Genomic DNA, 26,226 nt, shown 5'->3' on the forward strand with positions numbered 1-26,226 from the left:
GTGGACGCAGCAGATCGACTCGGCGCCTCCAGCAGCTGCTCCTGTTCCGAGCTGACATATCTTATTCATAAGCGGGTGGACAGAAACCAGATCCAGCTCATTATTGCTTCAGCCTCGTCGTCAGGCTGCTGCTCGTATCTGAACTTCACACAGTCACAGCAAAGACCACGGCTTCTCCTCAGTTCGGAATCCTTTCACCTCCGACATCCATCCAGAGTTACTGAACCCAGGATGCGAGGGGGATTCTGGTATTTTTCATCCTTGGCCCTGTGGTTATAAATGTGGGTGTGTAAATTAACCATATTTACAATGGGCCTCCACCAGTAGCTGTGACACGAGGGCAGTGGCTGCGCTGTAATTAGACCGATTCCAAAATAATTTGTAAGTACCATTGATTTACACACACACACACACACATTTAATGATACAGAGCCCAGGTTTAAAAATACCAGAAATCTCTTTTTAAAAGTCCCTTAAAGACAAAAGCTCGGCTTGGACTCAATTTGTCCTGTGATCTCATTTATTATTCCTTCAATCTGTGTCTGTTCTTTAAGAAATTACTTTAATAATAGCACGTATGTTCAGTGCTGTGCGTCACATGTTTGGTTTCTTATCCATCATCCAGAACCGTCACTTATTGATTCTGCAGCAGAACGTGGAGCCCAAACACAAAGTCATAATTTAGATTTAGACACAGCAGCTTAAAATAGTACAAATGTAGAAATAAAATAATAATTGAAACTGATTTCAAAACTATGAAAAAGTTAAATAAACACCAAAAAGAAACACCATAGTTATACAGACTGTTTACATGTCAATGCTATGTGAGAGAGAGAGGAGAGAGAGAGAGAGAGAGAGAGAGAGAGAGAGAGAGAGAGAGAGAGTGTGTGTGTTCCCATTAAAGTGACTTGAATGGTAAAACTGTACATGCATACAATATTGTGACTGATCCACTGTTATGATATCATCTTACTTTCCCCTTGGGAGAGTCACATGACCCCGGTTAGGGTGAGGGAGGGTGGAGGGTGTCAAAATGCTTCAATGAAAACCACATGGAGGGTGGAGAGAGAGAGAGAGAGAGAGAGAGAGAGAGAGAGAGAGAGAGAGAGAGAGAGAGAGAGGCTGACATGAGAAGAAGAAGAGAGCAGCTGTAGGAACAGTCTCCAGAACCAAGAACAGATCCAGAGCCACAGGACCACAGACCAGGACCTGAACCCAGGACCACAGACCAGGACCTGAACCCAGGACCACAGACCTGAACCTGAACCCAGGACCACAGACCAGGACCTGAACCCAGGACCCGGTGCAGCTCAGTCCACCATGTCCTCCAACAGAAGAAGGAACTCCAGCAGACAGCTCCTGCAGAACCTCATCAGGTGAGAGAACAACATTTATTTTTCCTGCATTGATTAAAATGTCCATACTGTGGAATTTCATAATAACGGTGCAAACAAACTATATTTTAGTAATTCTACAAAATGTGTCTTTTATTTATTATTTCCAATCTTTTTTGTAATCAGAGGTGGAAAGTAATTCTAAAGGAAATTACTCGACTCCATTGATTGAGTCTTGAAACACTTGTGATGTACTTGAGTATTTCCAGTTTCTTCTGCGGAAAACTCTTACTCCAAATTATAAATTGTATTTATCAAGTTACTTTAAAGATTAAAATATCACACATGAAGATATGATCAGTTTATTACTTCGATGAATTATTATGGAAGAAAATAACAGTAAATGAACAAGTACAACATAAATGTTCCACTTACATATTAATGCATGTATATTACATTATGTCATTGCCATAGTACACAGACAGATCATACTTTTACTTTTGACAGTTAAAGTACATAATTGCAGACATATTTTTACTTTTACTCAAGTACAATTTTAAATGCATGTTGTTGTATTAAAGTATTTTCAGACTAGATACATTGTAGCTGTGAGTTGTGGTGATAATGCATCGTCTCTGGACTGCAGTGCAAAAAAGTGTTGTTGTTGTTTTTCCTTTTACGTCATCTCGTATTTGTCGTCCACAAATCTGCAGCCACGTTAAACACAGAACACAAACACACATTAGAATATATACATATATATATATATATCATATGAAATACAATGTCTGAAACCATCTTAAACATTACATTAAATTGTAAATCGTTAAATGATTAATGTACATTGGTGACACAAAAACAGGAACTGTCGTAATGCAACCTAATCACCAGTGGTTAAAACAAGATCACATCATTAAACCAAAATTATATGGACGACTGATCATCAGCTGACTCATCCTGAGCTCTTTATAGTCTAATGGAAAAAATATATATATATAATAATCCCGGTGGTTTCTGTGCCGTCGACCATTTTCACCACTTCTCACAATCGAGAGCCATGAAATCCAAATATAGGCAGAGAGCTGAAGTTCAATTGAGGTTTAGGTTCAATTAACAAGATGGATCTCAGCCTGTCAACATCTCCAACAGTGAAACTATTTAAAACATCGTCATCGTGTCGCACGTGAGAGAACAAGTGAAGTTTCTGAGCTTCTGAGAGCTGAAGCAGAAACGACTGGATCTGTGTTTCCTGGAAGAAATGAGGGGTTTTCCCATTCGATTGAAAACAGTCAGAGTGAGTTTGGTCTCAATAGGGCGTTAAAATACGATGTTTAAATACTTCTGTTACAAAGCATGAATCAGCCAAAGTGCCTGATGTTCAATACTCTTTTTAAGGAAAATACTGATTTTGAATAATATAAATGATGTGGATAAATATAGTTTTCTGTGTCTTTACAGAAAAGACTCCAGGTCTAGAAAGTGAAGCCAATGTGTAACTGCTTGAAACGTGTATTCTCCTGAATCCTCAGCAGAAGGCGACTCTACTTCTCACTTTATGAAAACCCAGATAGAAAAACATTTTCTATTTTCCATGCGACCTTGGCAGCGTCACAAAAGTTTTCTCTGGTGCAGAAGTCATTTAAAATATAAACTTTAAGTGATCCTGGCTTCAGTGTTATTGCTCAGCGGCTACTTCGTGAGAGTTTCCTGTGAGACCTGCGCAGCGGTCACAAAAATAAAACTATAAGAAACCTGGAATCGAACCCTGTGGAACACCACACAGATGAAGCAGCACGCCGGCCTGTGGTCGTCAGTAAGGTTCAGACGATTTCAAACCCGTCTGAGACCATGAGTCGACTGAATGCAGCTTCGGAGTTTAGGCAACTGCTGAAAATAAAATAAAAACAACTGTAAATTAACGCAGATGTAATAGTGATGTTCTCCGTCTGATCTCAACTCGTCGACTGCTCCACATTTGCAGGCTCTGGGCTCCGGGCTCACAGCAGAGATCTGAGAATAACAGCCGAGTTTGGGCTCTTCCCTCAGTCCGTCCTGAGTCCTCTGCTCCAACGGGCTCAGGAGTTTAAATTTCTTTCCACATTTTCACCCTTCACCACTTCTCCTCATTGTCAGAGAGGTCCTTGTTTCCTCGGTGGAACATTTCCGTGCGACGTCACAGAAAAATGACACTTTGATTCAATGGCTTCCTTTATAGCTGCAACCTCCTTAATGGCCATGACATCATCTGGCTGAGTCCTGGACGCCCTCCCGCCCCGCCACACACACACACACACACACACACACACACACACACACACACACACACACACACACACACACACACACACGCACACACAAAGAAAATGCCGTTCCCCAGGCCTCCATTGCCTCATTGTGTAAATGGTGGAAAAAGTGATGTGTATCAGAGAGATTTCCTCCATAATCTGCTTGTTTCACGTTCGTGCTTCACAGCGTCCTGTTAAATGTCCCATCAGACCCTGAAGGTGGCGTGAACTCCACAATGTGCTGCACACACAGGACACACAGGACATTCTCATGCAGAGAAGACATGTCTCATCTGCAGCTGCTTCCGTCTCAGGCTTTTGAAAGACGAGGGCAGTGACGTCGCCTCCTTAACGCTGTCGACTAGAATCTACGTTTCTACACAACTAATCTGCAGCAGCTAATTTGTCTTGTAGGAAACATAATCGCTGGCTTACATGTGTCTGATCTAATGATATCATATGACTTTAAATGAGGTGTTACATTTATTGAAGGAGACATTTTATGCTTTTTTCAGTGTTTCTTTCCTTTGGTGTTTTTTGTGATGCAAAGTTCAAAAGTGAGACAGAGGCTGAAAAGAGGAGCTGCAGCAATAGAAAGTAGTAACCCATATTCAAATTAGGAGCCTGAATATGAATGGGTGGCATAGTGGTGCAGCGGTCTGCACTTCTGCCTCAGCGGGATCTTCTGTGTGGAGTTTGCATGTTCACCATGTGTCTGTGTGGGTTTTCTGACGGTGACTCAAGCTTCCTCCCACAGTCCAGCGACGTGCAGGCTGGGGTTGGGTTAATGGGAGACTCGGAGTTGTTTATAGGTGTGAATGTGAGTGTGAAAGGTTGTGTAGCTGTATGTCGGCCCTGCGATACCCTGGTGACCCCGCCTCTCGCCAAATGTCAGCCGGGATTGGCTCCAGCTCCCCACACAACATCCAAATATCCGTACAGATGATGGATGGATGAATATCAGCGTAGGAGAGGATGTGCTGGACTGTCAGAGGCGAGTTTTCACCTCCACAATCGAACCTGATCCCCACTTTAATCATTTCCTTTAAAAACACACAGTCCTGAGTGAGAAGCTGAAACAGTCACACATCAAATAAAGACTGAGTCCTGCCAACACTGATCCCACCACGTCCCCACTGGGAACCATCTGATGTAGGTCACGTTCCCACATGATAGTGACCGCAGCGTGGCCAATGTCTCCACCAGCAGCTTCAACCATTTTAATCAGGCTTTTATCTTTGGTTCTCTGCACATTACAGATGTTTGGTGATGATCTCATGTGTGGACTGTTAATCATATTTATTTTTGCATTTAATCGAGCCACAGTTGGTCAATATGGTTTGGATGTTTCATGTTTAATAAAAAAACCAACAGGCCCGAGGCCTGTTTTTGTGACGCTGCAGTGATGTGATCACAAACTGATTTTACCGGACACATGTTACCGGCTTAGGGATTTCAAACGGAGAGAGACCTCTGAACAAAGATGGTTACCTATCACAGATAAAAGGGACAGTATTTTTTATTCATCAGAAAGTGCAGAAGATATTTCAACCTTATTTTAGAAAAACCATTAAACATAAAGTGCATCGCGAGGGTTTTATGTTTTCATCTTTTTTTTTGCTTGTCTTTCTGTTCGTCAGCAGGATTAACGCAAAAAAAACTACTGGACAGATTATAACTTCTTGAGTTTCTTTTCAGTGACGTTTTCCCAGCTTTCAGTTATTAACTAAGAATACCATCATGGCTTTTAAAAAAGGAATCCAAGTTGTGAAAAACTGGAATTTTCCTTTGAAAACGATGACATCACTGTGGAAAACTTGTTTGTTCCCAATCAACAGTTTCTGTGCTCAGAGTTCGACCTTTTCAAGCTGTCAGCCAATCAGATGGCTGAATATTTCCAGCAGACGTGTGTTCAGTAAGATGAAAGTCGGCAGGATGAAAGTCTTCCTCCTCCTCCTCCTCCTCCTCCTCCTCCTCCCTCTCTGTCCCTTCACCTTCACCTCCTCCTCCTCGTCTTTGTTTCCCTCCAGAGGTTTGGATTAAGTGAAACAGCACAGCAGCTGGATCGAGCTCTTCCAGATGTGCATGGACAATAAAAGGAGTTATTGTTATCAAGTCCCGCCCACTGCAAACTAAAACTCATCAGACAGAAGAAGTGAATTAACTCTCATGAGGGAGAAGTCGTCTTTTTTTAATTTCAAATCCACTAACCTGAGAAAATCATCTTTCTTAAACTGTTTGAATCAGACAAATTACAAACATTGATTGGGTTTGAATTTTAATTTCTTTAAAGAGACTGAAAGGGAAGAAACAGCAGCCTCCTCCCTCTTCACTCTCACAGGAGAGGGAGAACGGGTTCTGCTCTTTGAGATGTTTACCGACTCCTTACAGGCCGATGTTTTACGAGTGTGTGTTGGTGTCCACGCTGCCTTCAGGGTGACGGCCCAGCGGAGCCAGGAGGATGCTGAGGAGGTGGAGCGGGAGCAGAGGAGGAGAGCCAGGGAGTTTCAGAGAGGAGAGGGCGGCCCGGCCTGTCCCGAGCCCACCCATCACCATGACGACACACACAGGACGGAGTGAGTGCGATGCTGATGTTTTTAATACTGAACAGAAAACTTTACATATAAACATATATACTCACTTCCTTTAACATTGTGTTTTAATTTTCATCTTTTTCTCAGGGAAAAATTCATGTTTGTGGTTGAATGGAATAAATCTGACTGATGTTTATGAGTTTGGTGCAACTTCAAATAAAAATCTGCATCTCGCTGATTCGAATGTGGTTTCATTGGCGCCGCCGCACGTTAACAAATACAAACCTGTGAGTGTCACCAATGTGTAGCTGAGTTGATATGGATTTAGTGGAGAATCAACAGTTTGAAGTATCTTCAATATTTAATGAACTGTAGAACAAATGATCTTGACAGAATTCAAAGGGACTGTTGGACCGCGGCGGAGGGAGGAGTTCAGAACAAAGTTGCACAAGTTGCTGTTCGTGCATTTACACAAGTCTTTTCATGAGTTGTCACTAATAAGTTAGAAAAGATCAATAAATCATTTAGGATGTAAAATAAAAGTTCCCTGGTTGGTGCTCGTCCTCCTGCACGGATGGATTTCTGCAGATTTCTGTTGCTGACACAATGCATTTGTTTGTGTTAGATCAGATCGGATGTAACCGTCCTGCTTGTTAAAGTTTATTCACCCTCAGCTGCTGAGTTCAGGGGAAACGTTGCGTCCAGTGAAGCTGCAGGTGAACGAGCTGAGAAAATCACTTTCTGTAGTTTGTTGTTCGTCCCGACGTCGGAGGAGGAAGTCTCGAGGGAAATATCCTCGTCACCTGAGACTGAAAATGGCTGAATGTGTTAAAATGTGCTTCACTCATCCAACTCTGCCTCAGTCATCAGCTTCATTGTTCCGCCCGACGTGAGAATATGATTATTAATCTGACCACTGGTTCGGCAACAAGTTAAGTTTGGTTCCGTAAAAACAGTCGTAAAACTTCAGAACATGCGTTTTATTCTATCTTCAGCCTATAAGCGGCATATAAAAAAATAACTTAACACTTCAAGTGTTTTATTTGCAAGAAGATTTATCCAAGAAATCCAGAGTTTGCATCATCGTCTTCTTTCTTTCAAATTTCAAAAGTTGTTTGCAAAAAAGATAAGATAAGAAAATATAGAAACAAGATAATATATCATCAGCATTTATCTGTGTTGTTAGTGTTGATCTGAGTCGACCTCAAACAGGAGGTGTTCATCACTGTGCTGCTCTGTTTGATGTTTCCATGGTGACCGTCTCTGTTGCCATGGAGACCGACGCTCCCCCGTCTGCCACCTGTCGCCTCTCTCAGCTCCGCCCCTGTTCCAGACCTGTGGATCGCATTAAAGATGGATACAAAGACTCACCGATTCTTTTACTTCACAAACGGAGCAAAGATCAGTATAATTATACTGTTTGACATCAGACAACAACAAATACATAACGAGGGCCTTTCATAAAGTATTTATTAGTTTCTGCACAAAACTACCTCTGAACTACGTATCACAGGTTCGTCTCCCACTTTGAAAACCTCCAGCGCTGCTCAGAGGTCGTAATAGAACCTCTTGTAAATGCAACAGCATTATTACAAACTTAGAATAACAAACCAGTACCTGGAAATAAGGACATAGTAGTAAAATATCAAATAAAAGTACAGAATTTTATTTGATGATTACCTTGTTCACTTGTTAACAGCTCCAGGTGATGACATGTTAATCTGAGGTTTTCAAAGTGGGAGACGAACCTGTGACACAGGATTGTTCAGAGATACAGCAGTTTTACTTTTTCCCCCACTTCCCTTTAGTCCGACACTAATAAATACTTTATGAACGGCCCTCATTCTGAATTTATTGTTTTCTGAAGTTATGCCAAACAGTATTATTATACCATCTTTGCTCTAGTTGTAAAGTAAAGTAAGCGTGAGTTTCGTATCCTCAGGTGTGTGTCACAGTGCTGCACGTTGTGTGTTTTATGTGTCTACTGGGATTCAGTTCATCCTGGATCATCTCATCAGTCCTTTACGTTCTCCTCTGTTCTCCACATGCTCCTCAGGCTGGACGGGGAGCTGAAGCCCCGGTGCTGCTTGGTTCTGGAGGAGGACGAGGGCTTCAGCGACTGGAGTCACAGGTTGGAGAATCGTAACGAGCAGGAGGTGCAGCACGTCTGTCGAGTGAGGGAGCGGACACCCAGCACCGCGCCACGTTGGAAACCAGGACCTGAAGAGGAGAAACAGGATGAAGAGGAGGGACGAGAGCTGGAAGGAAGCAGTCGGCCCCAGGAAACTTTAACAAGACCTGCAGAGAAGGTGCGAGAGGCTTTGAGCTGGAGCCAAAACAAGCTCCAAACTGTGCAGTAAAAGTCTCCAGAAGACGAAGCAGAGCATCTGAAAACAGTCTTTTAAAATCAACCTGTATCTGAATATTCTGCAGATTGTCGTGCAGATCACGATTCTGCAGATCATCATCAAGCGTGTTAACCTGCGATGCTTTTATTTTATTTTAGATTCCATGCAGCAAAAAGGAAGTCAGGACTTCGTACAGCTCGTCAGTGTTTCTGCCGCAGGACGCCAGACTGCAGCACGCCACCGGACATCCGGCTGACAGGGCCTCCTACCTGGCTGCAGGGACCATGAGGCCCCGGTGGGTTCTCCACTCACTGTCTGACATGTTTGTTCTAATCCCAACTCGCTTCCTCTGTCCAGTGTCTGCTGTGTGTTTGCATCCTCGGATCTGACCATGCCTGGACTTTGTTCACCACTTCTCCTCCACAGCGGAGCGGCCTGCAGGGTGGACGGGGAGGTGGAGCAGGAGGAGCTTAGGGAGGAAGAGGAGGAGGAAGCTGTGCAGCCCGCTCTGCAGAAGGAGCGGAGGTCGGCAGACACCAGACAGAGCTGCGGAGATGAAGAAGATCAGGAGGAAGAAGAGCTGAGCTTCACACGTGAAGAGAGGGACGACCTTCACCTCAGGAGGGAGCAGAGAAACAGAGAGGAAGAGGAGGAGGAGGAGGAGGAAGAGCACAAGACGCCAAACAAGGTTGGCTTTCTAATGCAGCTGTTACAACTATGCACTCGTAGAGCATGTAGGGGGCAGCGGTGGCTCAGAGGGTTGCTGGTTCAAATCCCACCTCCTCCTGTGAACCCCAAGTTGCTCCTGACAGCTGCTCAGTCAGTGGGTGGAAGTGAGTAGTTGTGAAAAGAGCTTTGATTGGTCATTTTATTCATAATACAGCCGCTGTGGCTCAGGAACTAAAAGAGGGTCATCCGCTTAACAGAGGGTTGGTGGTTCGATCCCCAACACCCATCAGTCTGCATTCCTAAGTGCCCTTTGGCAACATACCTAACCCCAAAGTTTCCTCTGACATTTGTAAGACTGGAAAACCTCAATGCAAACACATAAACTTATAAAATATATAAATCCATTTACCATATCACTCTTTCCTTTCCTGCAGCACCACAATCACAACAGATTTATTTATGCACCAGACGTAAAAATAAATCTGTTTCGTGTTTTCAGGCCAAACTGTGGATTCTGCTCAGAGGATTTCTCATGATCTATCGAGCAAAATGTCATAAGCAGATGAACACTTGACACAAACATGTGACCCGAGGAGTTTTCTTCTAACTAAAGTTTACGCTCAGTTTCACCGAGGAAAACACACATAACCTCAACAAGTGCGTTGCAGACACATCTGTACGATCACACTGGGTAAAAAACCATTTGGTCCTCGTGAACACAAATGACGAACATGTTTATTTGCATATAGAGCGGCGAAGTGAGATCCGATCACAGGAGACGCGTCCGGGACACATTTAATACCCGGTGGGAAATTTCGAGCTGACCAGTGTGATCGGATCTCTGAGGACGGACGTTAACAGCAGGTCTGAACGAGGCCGTTGTGTGTGTGTGAGCGAAAAGAAACACAACAGGAACACACTCATGGTGCCACAGTCAAAAAAATCCTCAGGGCAAATTAAACGTCAGGGGGCTTCACCAAGTTTTTACCCCCACGACTGGAGCCTTAAAACACATGTCGTCAGTTGTGTTCAACACTTTCACTCAGTGGGATGTTCATGATTTCTATTCACACACAACCTCACAGCAGTGGTGCGGACACACGTGTTCTCCGAGTGTCACATGAAAAATATTTTAGACTTTATACTCTTGGGATTAATAAAGGCTTATTTCATCTTATCTTATCTTACGTAACATTGTTGTTGTCATAGGGCTCAGTGGAAACCACCAGGAGAGTGGAGGTGAACAGAAGATCTGCCAGTTCTCTCTGCAGCGAAGGCGAGGAGCCGTTAAACTACGGCCCCATGAGCCCGACTTTCAAGGTATTAAAGCCAAACAAGGTCCATACAATAAATGATTTCTGATTCAACTTCTACACGTTAGATATAAAATATGCAGCAGCAGGTGAAGGGATTTGGTGTCTTTGCTTAAAGGCAATGAAACAAGTAATGTAACTTATTACCTTTGCTGTTAGGTAAATAGTGAAGTAATGAAATATGTAATATTGTCAAAGATAATGCAGATATCATCTGATATTTGTATCTTCTTCATAACAAACCAGCACAGTGCACAGTTTAAATTTAAGAATCTGAAGGAGTAAAACTACGTTTCCCATGAGCCTGTGGTGACGCACTCATTATACATGTTGTCTTTTTCATTCTTTCTGCGGCGGCAACAGAAACTCCTCATACAGTTTTACCCAGTGAGTACAACACAAACACACACACACACACACACACACACACACACACACACACACACACACACACACACACACACACACAAGCTGTTTGACCGACTGTTTATCTGTGAGATGTCAGAGCCGCAGGTCACTCAGCACGTTGTGTCTTTACAGGATGAAATCAACAGCAGAGTCTCGACTGACGGGAAATGCACAGTGAGTACGACTACAGACGATGGTCAGGGTCAAAGGTCAGCAGCTGCTTAAAGACTACCGAGGTTTCAGGCATGGATCGATTAATCCTGAACACTGGGCCTGGGTTTGAAAGTCAAAGTTAAAAGACACAAAAAGACTTTAAGAGACGCAAAAACCTCCTGAAGAAAGACAAAACTATTTCAGATGCACCCATGGACTACAAAGAGACAAAAAAGACAACACATAGATTCAAATCAACTGAAAAGAGACGCAGGTCAACTACCGGGACTCGAAAAGACTCCAGAAGGACTCACAACAAACACATAGTGATCGATAAGATTAGAAACGAATTAAAACTACAAAACTACTACAGAGTGCCTCAAAACAGTTAGAAAGAGACACCAACAACCATCAAGAGGAGGAAAAAGACTCAAGTGATTTAAAACAATGACGAAGAGACTCTACCCCTGTCTCCCAAAACAACCTCAGAGATACAAAGGGGTAGAGAAAACCTAAAAATAATCCCACTGACGCTCAAAAGAACTACAAAGAGACTCAAATACTACGAAAAGAAACAGAATAACTATACAAATATGCAAAACAACTACAAAGAGAAAAGCCAAAGGACAATCAAGTGGCAGTTTGTCTGTTCAGAGGTTTTTCATATGTCTGTGGTTGTGTTCCTGGTCCTCATCTTATCCCGCTCTGCTTCTGTTCCGGTCATTTTTCTTTGCTTACGTCACCAAAAACACATTCAAATAAAAACAGCTCATTCTGATTCAGTCCATGTTGCAGATTTCTTTCAAACTCTTCCCTCAAAAACAGATCAAATAAATACACATCAGGTTTTTATTTGGCTCCAATAAAAACTTTGTGTCTTTTCTAGATCATCGAGAGAACTGAGTCTCTGAGGAGGAGGTGAGTGTGTGTTTGTGAGATTCAACAGCTCGGCAGTCTGACAAAACAGAACTAGATAAAAAAGAATCAGTCTTTGTACACAACGAAAGTGTTGTTTAGAAAGTTGCTTGTCGTGCTCAGTCATTTTCAAACTTTCCCTCTGTTGCATTTAAGCTCATGTGCAGATATAAAACATGATGAAAACTCTTTAATGTTTCCGATCGTCTATGTTTCTTCTAAAGCACCGGCAGCATAAAGAAGACGTCGCCCCCTGTGGCTGTTTCCAAGATTGACAAGAAACGGGAGCTGTACACACAAGCTCTGGAGGTAAAACACAAGTTATTTCTTTTTTTTTTGACTACATCATTAAATATGTGTTTTGTCGGAGGATCTAAAATACCAAATATAACGCTTTAACGTTTAAGATCATGTGAGAAAACTCTCACATGCAAGTTTGTTCTCCAGGGGTTTCTTTTACACATCTTTTCTAGTTAGTACAGAGGATTTAAATTCATGTCTGTTCAAACACCAACGTCCAGAAGTTCAACGCCAAGCTGAAAAAGTGCAGTGTCAGCATCTCGACAAAAATCTAGCCAAATTAAAGAAGAGGAAATTAATACTTTCACCCACATGTGGTGAATCCGTCACTTCTGATCCGAGCCCGAGTTTCTCCTGCAGAGTCATTTGTGTTTTTCTGTTGTTCCTGTGATTTCAGACACAGCCCAGATTGTTCTGTGTCTAGATTCAGGCGTCAGTTTTAAGACATTGACTGTTGGTATCATGTAAACCTCCCTGTGTTTCCACAGCTCTCCTCAAAGGAAGGACGATCAGGAGCTCAGCTTCTCACCGACCTGACGAGTCCGACCGAACCCGTCGCTGCCAAGAAGAACCTGTTTGAAGCCGGAGACGCCTGGAACCAGAACACCTCAGTCCCAGCCTCCAAGGTCAAGAGACGATTAACAAATACAATGTGTGATAAGCTTTATTTAAACACCTTTCACTCTCAGTAAATGAGAATATAGTTTAAAAGTTTGTTTTCCTCAGCAGGATGCGGATGGTTTAAAAGTGGGCGTGGCTGATCTCATCAACCAGTGGGTGAGAGGAGGTGAAGATGGCAGCAGGTGCAGCTCGCCCTCCAAACCTGCAGTAAGTACCTCCATGAAATACTCTTACAGTACTTGAATACTCTGATTGTTTGAGATGTGTTGATTTGCTGCCGCAGGTTCGACAGGATGCACAGAACACTTCACCTCCGGATCAATCTTTGTTCTCTTGTCTCTTTAGTCTCTCTCAGTTTTTCTTTCTACGCCAACAGGTCATTATTCTCTGTTCCTTCACGCACCCACACCCCCCAGCTTCTTCTCATGTTCTGTGGATCAGTCGCCGCACGTCGCCCCCGTGTGGCAGCAGCAGCGTCTTACAGCTCATTGAGCAGAGGTGACGGTTTTGCACGTTGTTGTTTTTTTTGCAGGAAATAAAACCTGGAGGAGTTTTAAACAAGAAGAATCTGTGGGAGAGCTTTGGTGACACTTTCTCTCCAGGACGGGACGGGAAGGTACGAACTCACTTCCAAAGCTGTCGACTGATGAATCGCACTTTATTACTTTTGTTTATTAAATATATTTAGATCTTTAACTTGCTGGCACTTCTGTGCTCTAATATTTATTCAAACTTAAATTAATTTCAAATTCTTTATATTTTATTTTCTATTTAATGTAATTTTAACATGTTCTTAAAATCAGTTTTCTTCCTAGTTTGATTTACAAAATATATTATACTATATTTTATCTAAAGCACTTTGAGCTGCAAATCTTTTATGAAAGGTGCTTTACAAATACATGTTATTATTAATATTATTATCATTATTATTATTATTATTATAATTATTATTATTATTATATTTGTATATAAGAAATACATCTATTATTTTATTTATTACGTTAAGGTGCTTGTTTGAGAATTGCACATGAAACTCCCAACTTTACACTTTGTCTCAAAGACACTGCGACCAAAGGACAACGTCACTTATTAAACTTGTACACTGAAGTCAAAACTTTAAATACGATTAAATAAGTAATAAGTGAAGTTTGTCAACCTATCTACTGATAACGTTGTTTTTTTCTGAACTGTATTTCAGGAGAGCTCCTCTGGTAAAAAGTACAAATTTGTGGTGACCAGTCACGGGAAGTACGAGAAGGTTTCTGTTGACGAAGATGAGAACTGTCTGTCAGGTGAGAAAAGCCCTTAATCCAGATTCTGTGGGAAAACAGCAGTACATTTTTATCGTGTTATTACTGTTTTGTTAATATGCTATATAAACATATTTAATTGTATTTATTACATTTATGTTAAACTTAGCCTATTGAATTAATTACTTACTGACATTAAATCAATAAGTAGATTGATGAATACTGAGTTACCTTGAATTTATAAATGTGTTGAGAAGTTTAAATTAGTCTAAAAAAGTTGCCTCACTGACTTTTTAAATATTTGATTTGTTTCAAGCTGATTTCAAGATGTCTTAAACAGTTTTACTCTTATTGCACATAGTAGTTATGTTTATTGTGTACTCAACACTTTAGATTTTGGTCTTTTCATGGATTTTTGATGACAATAAAAAGTAGAACAACACCAGACAGATCAGATCTGCGTCACCTTTAAACCAGGTGTGACTCGTGTTAAACCTTGTTGCATTAAGTTAATTCGTCCACTGCAGCCTTGGGATAATAAAAAGGAGAAATAAAACACAAGAATTTCACATTCAGCTTTATGCATTTTTTAAAATCACACAGTAAACAAAAACATGGATGAAGCGTCAATGTAATAAATGGGGCCATAGTTAGCTTATAAAGTCCCCTCTTATAAAAGAAATTCCACATCACGATGGTCATCTCATGGAAAACAACACAACAACTTCTATAGCAACATGCTGATACCTGCTTAAGCCTCAAAAGCCATGAAATGTCACTTTCACATAGATCTTTCTGCAGCTGTCACGGCCTTTTCTGGTTTTTGGAACCACGCTACTTCGTCCCAAAATGCACCAGCCTCAGTATTTTCTGCCCTGACCGAAAGCTCGGACAGGTCCCACCACGTTTCCATCCACACCCGACTTTCAGGAACCTTAATCTGTTCTGACTTCAAACCTTCATTCTTTCTTCGTCCTCTAAACCCATCTGCCCTGTTGTTCCAGGAATGTAAAAGCCCTATGTGTTACAGAGATAAAAAACTGCCTACCAGCGGAGTGAACGCTAACAGCCCAACTTTGTTTAGAAAAAATAGAAAAAGGTGGAGCGTGACAAATGAAACGGTCTTAAATCTATCAGAGTATCTACAGATCGTGCATTCAACACTACATCCAACCTACGCCATCGTCCAATGATACAAGACAAATCCAACCAAGTACAGTTTCAGAGTTCTTTGCTGTCTTTGTCTATTTTTCATATTCATTATTTCACATCATTAAAAGTGCAAAGACGCCGTGTATCACCTCTTAACGTTTTCACGGGTAACGCATACGGAGAATATGCAAGAAGACATTTTATTTTAAATTACCAATGGAAATACTCTCGCTCCAACAATTAGAAAACAGTAGATGTTGGTTAAGCAGGAATCAATAACTGATTCATAAAATTAACTCTATTGCAGAAATTGTTTCTCGTCTGTTTTCTTCCAAATTCTCGCGATGTGTTTCTTCTCGTCCGAGCATCTCTCAGTTTGCTGAGATCATTGCACCAATCTCACGATAAATCACCGAACAGAGAAATCACTCTTCACTCTCAAAGCTTCAGTTCATTTTACATATCCACCTTTTTCGACGACCCAAATCCTCTGGCTTTTCTGTTGAAGTCCTTGCGTTCGTCCTCCTGAGACTTGCGTTTTATCAGCCCCCTTTCAAACACAGCTGCTATTTTGGTGAGCGGCTTCTCCGCTGCCTCTTTAAGCTTCCTGGCATCAAATCGGGGGCTGTAGAGCAAAATTGGCAGGCGACTGACAAAAGAGGGGACTTCTGCCTGATTGTCTTTCGGGGCCTTTTTCTCTTCTGAATCCTTCTTGGTGTTGCTGACCTGTTGCATTATTCGCTCTTTTGTGGAGAACATCTGAAAGAGGAGGGCGTCCCACATCTTCAACGCCCTGGGAGCTTCTGTGTTCTTGAGCACATCCTGACTGACACACTGGTCAGGTACCGATTTATCGCTACCACCTACATCTGTTGTCTCGTTGCTGCCACTGTCGACGACCTGAGATTTGGCCTCAATCTCTGGAAACACTGGTTCGTCTGGCTCAACAACCATGTGTTTCTTGAGCCGTGTCCATCCGCTGAGCCTACCCTTAAGGCCTTTGGGCTTCTGGACTGCTTTGGGCTGAGCCGTTGGAGGGGGTGTCTCTGCTGTCACAACCTTCTTATCAGCAATTGAAGATGCAGTTGATGTCGTTGACTTCCTGGAGGGTTCGGCTGCTGGGGCGTTCGTCGGTGCAGGAGTCCTTTTGGTCTTCGGAACGTCCTTGTCTTTGAGTCCAGCTTTTTGCTGAGATGACGGTGATGTTCCTCTGTTTGGTGATGGAGCTTTGACTGAGACTGAGGCCTGAGGCAGAGAGGCAGGAGTGGCAGAGTCAATCACAGCAGCTTTAACTATGGACGGTTTCATGTCAGTATCTGTTGCTGGCTTTGCAGGGGAAATGTTCTGCACTGGTAGCTCTGATGAAGACTGAACATTACTAATCTGGACCGGATCGAGGGGAGATTTTGAAGTTGACTTTACATCGGGTTTTACTACTGGGGGTTTTGATTCTACAGTGGCAGAGGAGGGTCTTGGCTCTATCTGCTTAGTGGGACGTTTTGGTTTTAAAGTGGGTTTACTGGTTAAAACAGGATCTGTAGATAGGAGTTCTCCCTGCTTACTAGAATTTGATGCTATGTTTGATTTCACTTGTTGTGTCGGGGAATGTGCTTTTACCTCAGGGACTGAAGTGTCCTTGGATGGTTTTATTTCTGGTTTTGAGATACGCTCTGTGAAAGACTTTGCCAAAGACGGAACAGCACTTGTACACGTATAATTTTGAAGAGGTGTAATCGGAGCAGTTTTCTGTTCTGCCATAATGACTGACGAGGGTATTGTTTCTGTTGTGTCGTTTAAAGACACAGGAGTTTGAGAGCCCTGAACTATGGTTGGAGTATATGTTCGTATAGGTGTACTCCTCACTCGTGGCTCGGGCCGCGGGGAAGCTCTTGTTTCAGTCCAAGGTTTAGTTACTGTAAGAGGGCTAACTGGGGTTCTAAAATCTCTATTGGCTTCACTGAGGATCTGAATATTAGTAGTAGCGTAGGTATTTACAGCAGTTTGTGAGAGGGTTTGAGTATTTACAGTGCGGCTGCTAGATTTCTTTGTTTCAGTGACAGATTGCCGGAACTGTTTGTGTCCAGACTGAGAGCTCACTACAGTTTGATCATTCTCTTGGGACGGCATGATATGACCTGGCACTGTCATGATTTGCTGTTCTACACTGACTTTAGATATGTCTGCTGTTATACAACCAGTGGAAATGGATGTTGACACAGCACTGGTTGTCACAGAGTGCTTAGTTCTTGGAGTGGGACTTGATAAATATTTACGCTCAGTAATTGGCTTGATTAAAGGTGATTGTTCTTTTACAGCAGTTTTAGTGACTTGAGGTGCGGATGCTTCTGATGATCTTTGCTCAGCGAGAAGGTTGGAAATGTGTTTTCCATCCGAGTTAATGTGGACCCTTGTTTGGGCAATAGAGCCAGAAAGAGATTTTTCATCAATGGGTACTTTGGTTGCGGACTGACTACCAGGTCTCTCTGATCTCAGCTGAGGGCTCCTTGGTGCGACTCGCCTCATGGTTGGGCTCGACGGCACTGCTGGTTTACTGACCCGTCCAGTATTAAATGTTGGTTTACTGCCCTCTGCTGGATCTGTCAGGATTGGCAAAATAGTTTCTGTCGGGGGCTTTTTGGTGAGTTTGGCTTCAGTAACACCAAGAGCAGTTTCTGCAGCAGGTTTGAGGTGATGAACGGGCTCTAAACCTCCTGGTTGTCCAGGTGAGACTGTGTCTGTGGAAAACTTATTGACTGTTATTAATCCTTGTTGGTCTGATAACTTGGTTTCACCGCTCAGTGTGGTCAGTGCTACATTTCCTGTTGAAAGATTTGAAGCCTGTTTTAATTGACTGTCTTCTGCTGGGATAAGTTTAGAGGGAAGATTCTCTACTTCCACTTTCGCTGTCAGTGAACTGACTTTTTCACGGTTGAGTTGTGGATACAACGAGTTGTGGAGGTCTAGTGATGAGCTTCTTACCCTGTTAGTGTTAATATTACTATTAGTTGGAGGTTTGGCATCAATACTAGCTTGACTAAAGAGTATTGCATCTTTAGCAGATATTCTAAGACTTGTTTCATTGGCTTGTTTAATCTCTACCGTCGTTTTGCTTGAGTTTGTGTAGAAACTTGTTCCTTGAGCAACTTTATCTTGGCCAATGGTTCTCATGCTACTCTGTGTGTTAACAAGTACACTATCATTCATTTTGGTTGTCTTTTGGGGATCTCTTGTTTGCACTTTTGATTGTTCTGTCTCACTTTTGACAGATGATTTAGTGTCTGATATCCTGGGCGATTTGGTTGCAGTGATTGACAGGCCTGGCTGTTTGGTTTCTCTGTTGGGTTTACTCAGTGGTGTAGTATTTACAGGATATGGGTTTACAACAGTTGGTGCTTGAGGTTGTATCAACGAGAGACCTGTTCTGGGTAAGTTCATCTTGTTTTCGACAGTTTGACTGTAAGTTTGAGTTTTGGCGCCGGGCTGCTGTATAAATTTGGTGCTTTGCTCGGCCGCAGATACGGTGCAGATATTGGACTGTGCAGAACATATATAAGCTGTAACTGGCTCATGTGGCAGCATGGGCACTGTCTTAACAGCAACTGGTTCTTTAGAGAATACATTCGAGAATTGGTGCTCAGTGCTTGTTTTGTCAGGTACCCATTCTGTACTGGCAGCATTAGAAGGTAAATTGTTTCCCCTGTTTGTTTTGTTGGGTCCAATATCCTCCCTGTTTGCTTTGATTTGCTGGTTAACTACTTCTCTCTGTTTAGGTACGATGGTTTCAGTAGCCACTCTACTGGGCAGTGGTGTTTCTGACACCAGTTGGGTGCTTTGTTGGGTTCCTAAGATGGACGCACCATTTGTGATGGTACTCCCTAAGAATTTGAGCTCTTTCTCTGTAGCAAGAGATTGAACAACCTGGTTTTCATGATCAGCATCTTTCCCTTTTGCAATCAGCTGTGTATCTGCATTTGGATCTACTTTCACTAAGGCTGAGTAAGAACTCAACTTTCCACTGCTGTCAGTCAGGCATGGGGTTGTAAATAGTGATTTAGCCATAGAAAATAGTGCTGCACTTTGTGCGTGTACCTCACCTGCTGTAGGTATTGGAGCCTCAGAGTATGAGGCTTGCGGTGTGGACACGTCACTTGGTGATTGCTGCATTGTTTTCTGTGACAAGCCAAGAGGAAACTCAGGTTTTACTGTGTCCACACTAGATGTTTTAAGTGATTGTATTCCAAAACTTTGAGCTTCTGAGAGACTTTCCTCAAACAGATCTTTGCTACATGTGACCATCAGTTCCTCCGGACGTTGTGAATCCGTTGGAGGCGACAGAGGCTGTAAACCGTGAGCAGCAGAAACCTCCACTGAAGAGAGAAGATCTTGATTTCCATTGATTTGTTTTGTTGCATCAGACTTAGAGATGTGTGATACATCAACAGCTACTTCCGACTGTGATTTGTTTAACAAGGTTTCATTAGCCCTGCAGGTAACAGGGCTTTGATGTGCTGCTACCCTCCTAATTCCACCAAAGGCAGCATACTCAGATGGAGTAAGGCCATAATAAGTCGATCGGGATTTGGGCTTGGAGGTCACTAACGTCATTTGAGTTTCCAATAAGGATGTCAAGGACTTGCGTGCCTCAAACGCAGGAGGACGATTCGGGGTGGACAGGGGGCTTGGACTTGTTGGTGCTTGCATTGAAATCACCAGTGTTGGTTTGAGATTGGAGGTGTTTGGAACAGTCAAAAATGATGGAACCTTTGGAAAAGATGAAGCTTCACTTCCTGCAACTTGGTCTGTTTTTAGCTGTGGGTCGACAGGTTCCATCAATGTTGGTTTGGCCACAACAGATCCAGGTGCAGTGATACTTGATGATAAATTCTCTCTGGGATACAATTCAGTATTGGCAACACTTACATTTATTGTACTCCTTCGGGTGTGCTGGTTCTCTATCTCTTTGTAATGGCTGCTTTGCTTGATGGACGTTATTTGATTAGCATCAGTTCGCTTCGGCTCTTCTGTGGAAGTAAGAGGTTTACTAGCAGGTTTACTATGTTTAACACTAGCTTGAATTAATAATGTATTCTGTGGAGTTTCTTTAGCAATAGCAGGAGCTTGTAAATTGGGACTTGCAGCAAATAAAAGCGGGTTAGGTTTGGATATTTCAAAAGTGGGTGTGGATACTTGAGACGGTCTGCAGGAGGGAGTCTTAGGTCTTCCACTTTGAGTCCTGGTTACAAACATTTTCTGATCAGTTTTCAAGACTGGCACATTTGTTTTCACCCTATTTGTGGCAGATAATGATGCTCCATGGCAGGTTGGGTTTATTACTGTGAGGTCCTGCATGGAGGGGGGTTTAGAGATCTCATAAAATGTTGCCTTTGAGGTATAAATCCTGGTTTGTGAGGAGTCAGGATTTGACTCTTTCACCGCTTCAACAAGCGATATTTTTGAGGCAGTTATCTCAGAGGGCATCTGGTTTGGAGCGAGGTTGCCATTACTGGGGGATCTGGCAGTCCAAGACGACATCTGAGTTTGAGGGCTGTCCTTTAAAGTGGCGTTTGTCTCCCTTGGGACAAAAGGTGTCTGGTTGTTTGAAAGTGATAGCAGCACAGGAACAGGAGGTAGGTCTGCAACTTGAGAAGGTGCCGGTCCTGGGCCACAGTTGGGGGCAGCTGGGGATAGGGTCAGGCTGTGAGTTGATATTTTAGGGCTGGATTGCAATACAGTGGCAGAAGAGACTGTTGTGACTGACCTATGGGAACTTGCTGTCATGTTTAAATTAAAAGCAGAATGAAGAGGTAGTGCGGGGAGCTGCTCAGGTGGTGATGGGGCTGGTGAAGCTGAAGGTGGCATCATGAAAGGGGTTTCGTCGTCGAATAATAAAGAGGAGCACTCGTACAGTGGAGCCACCAGCTCTTCAGGAGCCCTGATCTGAGTCGTGTAAGACTGAGGGGGGAAGCTGCCAGTTTGACCGTAGGGGCTGCTCTGAGGATGAGGAAATGCAGAGTGATCAAAAAGGGAGGGGAAACCGGACAGTGATGAGTCCGCAATGTAGACTGATTCTGGTGTCCTCGATGGGCTGGACTGGTCGCTGTGCTCGAGGTCCGTGCTCGCTTCGTTTACAGGCGACAAACAGGAGCGAAAGGGGACGGGCGTCTGAGAGAGACTGCCTTTTTTCTTGGTTCTCTTCTTCTTGAGTTTCTGAAGCCGTGCATTGTCTTTGCCTGGTTTTGGCAGCAAGGCCGGAGGATACTGCTGGGAAAGGTCAGGCTCCAGCCCGTTACTGTAGCTGACTTCCATCAGCATGTCTGACTCCTGCAAGACGGATAACACTTCTCAGTTCACTTATCTTATCAAATCAAGGCAAAAATCGACTTGCATACATGGAAAGCAGATACAACCCAATCATACTGATTTTCAAGAAAAGGCTTGACACCACCTCTAACTTGTTTATTCTAATTATGAAGGTTTTTCTCAGAAAACCTGAGTCACAATACCTGAGGTTTTTGCTTCTAATGCTTAGAAACTAAATTGTTGAGACCTCAGAGCAGGAATTCAATATGATGCTGTTTTCATTTTGTGAGGTTTTCAATCTCGAAGCAGCTGGAAATGTTCTAAAACACAGTCTGGCCCAAAATGTACATTTTTCATTCCAGACATATCACATCTCAGCAGTTGGTCAAATAATGAATGATTATTTGTATTTATCATTAAATATTAAGGCCATTAATTGTGTGTGTATATAACCACTATAAATGCTGACATCAAGTTATTTCTTATTTTACAGCTGGAGAGTTCTATGAGGATTTGTGAAACACATATTGGACTTTTTCATGGAAGAAAAACAAATCTTTTAGCGACTCTCACTTCAACGTTCTCCGTGTTTCAAGCTTCAGGTTGGAAATTCTCTTAAATCCTGTTGTGATTCCAAACCTCCTTTTCCACTCATGTTATCATTTTACAAGGTAGTGAAGCTAAAAGTCAGACTCTTCTCTGTTTATACTGGACATGTTTTCTTTTTAATCCTGTGAATAATCTCTCTCTTTCTCTCTTATCTTTGAATACGATGGAATAAAATCATTTAAAAAAGTTTCCTGGTGTCGGACTCTTTGTGTTCTTGCTTCAATTGTGATTTACTCTCTATGTGAGGTCTCTGTCTCCTGCTGTGTTCCCCCTGTAGTTTATTCAGCTGCTGACTGGGCTGATTTAAGCTGGACACGTCTGCGGCTGGCTTTAGAGAACTATGAGCTCCCATGACAACGGACTCATCAGCAGGTTTCAGATCTCTTGATTGGGTCCTGAAGATGGTGCATGGCTACAGGAAGCGTCACTATTGGAAATAGAAAGGCATGTAAAGCCGTTACTTATGGCAAGGCTACTTTGAAATGATGACAAACTACTTATGAAAATAGTCTCTCAAGGAGAACGTCAAATTTAAAACTGACCTCGGGATGAAATAAAAGTAAACCCAAAGGAAGATTAACGACTCGTGCAGGAGAGTGACGAGGGTCACGCAGCGAGAAGTCGTGTTAGCGTTTAGCAACTTCAAACGAGAGCACGAGTAAATTCTAGATTCCTCCGCCAGTGATGTTACAAGCAAACAGTAAAAAGGAGGTCAAAGGTCATAGATGGAATCCACAGACAGCAAATCTTACATAAGCTTCTGTCGGACACGCACCGAGGTTTGGATATTTTCCTGAAATTTTCCGTGAGAACGTGTCAGCTGCCGCGGACATTTGCTGGAAGTTTTCCTGCAAAATATTAGAGTCGGCCCATGTGAGAATGAGGCCGGAAAAAGAGGAGCCACACACGTAGAAGATGCTGACAAAGACGACGGGTTCCGTCCTGCGTCCTGCATGTTCTACCCTTGCACCCCCCCCCTCCTGATATTCTGGCCATTTTCCTGTTGTTGTCCTGATGTCTGTTGTCCGACACAAACGTTTTCCTGCTGCATTCTTTCTTTTCCAAAGGCAAAGTCTGGACCTAATTTAAGGGACGTGTCATGTGTGAAAACAGCTTCTCTGAATATTTCTGTACCCAGAATTATAATTGGCAGACGTGCCGGTGCTGACTTTGATTCACTTGCTGTATTAAAACCTACACGATTTATCAGAATACATAAAGATTAAAATGATATTTTATATTATAAATGATTATAATATTTTCTACGTGATATGTCGTACGTTGATAATATTTTACCTTTCCTTGCGGCAACATGAGCTGAATTGTTCCCTTCCTGTCTGAATATCTTTGGGTGACACTATGGGCCACTTTCTAATTTTAGACGGAGGGAAATAAGAGCAAACATCCTGACACCGAGCACCTGCTGCCTGTCGTCCTGCAGCCACACACACAGCCTCAGTCTGCTGGAAACCAATCCCAGGCCCAAATCCTCTCAGAGCCGCGAGGACCGTGAGCTCCGGCCTCGTGTCTCGGAGCCGGGGTTATCTTGACTTTTAATTTACGTCGCCTTTACACCACTTTGGAGAGAAGACGCAGGATAATCGTGCTTGAATGTTTTTAGCAAGTTCAATAATCTGTGGCTTGAATGTTACAGAAGTACAGAACATTGAGTTTGTTTTGAAAGGTAGAAACTCTGAGATGTTTGTCTGGTTGTGAGTTTAACATGAATCCCGTTTGTCACTGAGTGACTCCTGCAGCCACAGGGAGCAGAAGGCCAGCTGACACATGAGACGTCCCCCTTTTAAGGCTCTGGGAGGTTTCCACTGGAGGAGCTCAAAAGAGGAAAGTGTAACATTAGCTTTGAGATTAAACTGTACCATGACCTCTATCTAGCTACGTTTAAGGAACTCAATTAAACAACTAGGAGGCCGAACTCTTTATCTGTCATCGTGCAGCTACAGTGTTAATCGGATCAACACACAGACAGGCTGTGTTCAGCTGGTCAGGCTGAAAACTGTTCAGTGCAAGAAAGAAATAATACAGGGAATGAATTTATTTATAATTTACAACAGAAAAAGGCCCAAAAAAGGAATAAAAGTAAAATCAATTTGCTCGTGTGAAGGTTCTGTTCATTGCTGACTCATGCTTTCACTGACTTGGCACAACATTGTGCAGAAACACACAACATGGTAAGCGCTGCTTTGCAAGCTCTCCCTCCTCTAATGGATTTAATGTCTGATATCCATCATGCTTTTGAGATTTCAGATCGTGCACGTGCCACTACCAAATTCTAAGCATAATTTGCAGGTTAGCACCTGGCTGACGGCTCAGCAACACGCTGCAGAACCACCAGCTTGTCAATCAACAGACACCGAGTTTGACTGGTTTACCTTCGGCGAGCGGCTGTCGGGACAAAATGCTCTCTGCTTGTTAATCCCGGCTCAGAGTGCCACAGGGCCGTCTCATCCTGAAGTGAACCAGAGCCTTAGGGAGCGAGCCACCGTGCCCGTGGCCACTCCAAAAATAAAACTGTTGCCTTCAGTGTGTGTTGCAGGGGCAGACGGGGGTTTCCAGGCCACCTGAGATGGCTGAGGTTCAGCCCCTACAGGCCGAGCGCAGCCACCTCCACCTGAGGGAAGAGGGTCACCTGTGTAGAGCAGCAGGGGGCGACCGGGACGTGAGGAGGACATTTATCTGGCATCAGGAAGTGTGCACAGCCGTTATTAAACTGTTGGTAACCATTTCAACCTCGGTAGCACTGTTCGGAAGAGAGGGAGAAGCTGCAAATATCAAGGGTAATAAGAGATACAGCTCCGAATGGGGGAGGAAGCAGGATATTGAAACACACAGTAGAAGTTCGGTAATGCACCTTGCTTTATGTTGTCAACCATTATGAATATTGTTTTTGTTTTACAAAAGGAGATTCACATTGAGTTCAATAGACATATAGATATATAATCATATGTTCATTTTTTTTCTTCAAAGAAACTTGTAACCTGATAATTGCAATTTTAAAAAGTGGAATAAAATAAATTGTAAAGTAAAGTATCTCAAAATCGTACTTCAGTAGAGTACTTGATGACTGTGTACAAAAAAGTATTAAAAACTAAGTATAAAAAATAAATTGTATTATGTTTATAACGTGTTTTATTGAGGTTAGGGTTAAAATATGTCCCTCATCAAACATCCAGTTTGTGTTCTGTTAAACCAACATGAGTTTCAGTTCAGTGTCTCTTGAACAAATCAAGTGAGACTTTAACACTTGTGTATTTTTGTGTACTCCTACTGTGTTGTTGCAGTACAACCTCCGACCACCAGTGGCAGCATTGTGCAGCACAGAGCAGCAGCAGCTCTTCAGTCTTCGAGGATTTCTGTAGCTTTTTCCAAAAGCTTGTTCAGAGGGGGCGGCCTCAGCCCCCACAGAACTTCCACTGGCCTCAGGTTATTCCTCTGATAAGGTTTGCTATTCATGGTCATTTAACATAAGAATCTCTGACTTTAATATTTCTCTATAACATGAAATCTGCAGTTTTTTTATTTGATCAGTGACTTATTCCTGAGTGCATGGAAAGTTTCTGCAGGTTTCAACAAGTTAAATTCAAGACTTTTTAAGACCTTAATGAATGAACTGTAACACAGATATGAAGAAATATCAGAATTTTGCGATACTTGCCCATAACTGAAGATTAGTAGAGAATAACCCTGGACACAGGAGAGTATTTCTCTACAGACGGAGACAGTAGGAATCATAGTCTTCACCACAGACAAGATGAATGAATCTAAATCATGATGAAAGCAGCATTAAATGAACATTAACATCAGTAAAACCTACTTCAGACCTCGTATGTAACATTTTAACACAACTTTCTTGGCCCTAAAATTCAGATTCTATTATTAGAAGACTAATCCAGAGCCTGGAGAAGGTGGAGCAGATGGATACAGAATATTGCTGGATCGTTTTTCAAAACAGTGCTAACAAACAGACAAGGTGCAAAAACATGGAGGATGTAATAAGTGTCTAAATCATTCACTACT

General features: G+C 42.6%; 2 protein-coding genes across 3 annotated transcripts; one reads left to right on the plus strand and one right to left on the minus strand.

The window, feature by feature from the left end:
* Positions 1-22,380, plus strand: LOC118120992 (non-muscle caldesmon). Its single transcript, XM_035176611.2, has 15 exons — positions 1-1,376; positions 6,055-6,195; positions 8,210-8,462; positions 8,660-8,796; positions 8,928-9,189; positions 10,380-10,490; positions 10,847-10,870; positions 11,024-11,065; positions 11,931-11,962; positions 12,184-12,268; positions 12,748-12,885; positions 12,989-13,087; positions 13,413-13,496; positions 14,079-14,172; positions 22,076-22,380. Exons 1-15 carry the CDS (start codon positions 1,321-1,323, stop codon positions 22,099-22,101), a joined length of 1,584 nt encoding a protein of 527 aa, XP_035032502.2. The 5' UTR covers positions 1-1,320; the 3' UTR covers positions 22,102-22,380.
* On the minus strand, positions 14,691-24,890 carry LOC118120895 (mucin-5AC). 2 transcript variants are annotated; one of them, XM_035176488.2, is made up of 3 exons: positions 24,582-24,890; positions 19,377-21,603; positions 16,210-16,527 (listed from the first exon to the last, which is right to left on the minus strand). In XM_035176488.2, the coding sequence occupies exons 2-3, from the start codon at positions 21,592-21,594 to the stop codon at positions 16,349-16,351; spliced, it is 2,397 nt and encodes a 798-aa protein (XP_035032379.2). In that variant the 5' UTR covers positions 21,595-21,603; positions 24,582-24,890; the 3' UTR covers positions 16,210-16,348. The 2 variants fall into 2 exon arrangements, with proteins under 2 accessions (XP_035032284.2, XP_035032379.2); XM_035176393.2 differs by having other exon boundaries at positions 14,691-21,603; positions 24,582-24,738.
* Positions 24,891-26,226: the final 1,336 nt, after the last annotated feature.

The sequence above is a fragment of the Hippoglossus stenolepis genome, chromosome 1 (genome assembly GCF_022539355.2).
Source record: "Hippoglossus stenolepis isolate QCI-W04-F060 chromosome 1, HSTE1.2, whole genome shotgun sequence".
Classification (NCBI taxonomy): domain Eukaryota; kingdom Metazoa; phylum Chordata; class Actinopteri; order Pleuronectiformes; family Pleuronectidae; genus Hippoglossus; species Hippoglossus stenolepis.

What these genes read in the sequence shown, in the direction of transcription:
- LOC118120992 (XM_035176611.2), top strand. Translation starts at nt 1,321, where the DNA reads ATGTCCTCCAACAGAAGAAGGAACTCCAGCAGACAGCTCCTGCAGAAC. An exon ending in CCATGAGCCCGACTTTCAAG is followed by an intron (nt 10,491 to 10,846) that starts GTATTAAAGCCA and finishes CGGCGGCAACAG; the next exon opens with AAACTCCTCATACAGTTTTA. An exon ending in TGTACACACAAGCTCTGGAG is followed by an intron (nt 12,269 to 12,747) that starts GTAAAACACAAG and finishes GTGTTTCCACAG; the next exon opens with CTCTCCTCAAAGGAAGGACG.
- LOC118120895 (XM_035176393.2), bottom strand. Translation starts at nt 21,594, where the DNA reads ATGCTGATGGAAGTCAGCTACAGTAACGGGCTGGAGCCTGACCTTTCC.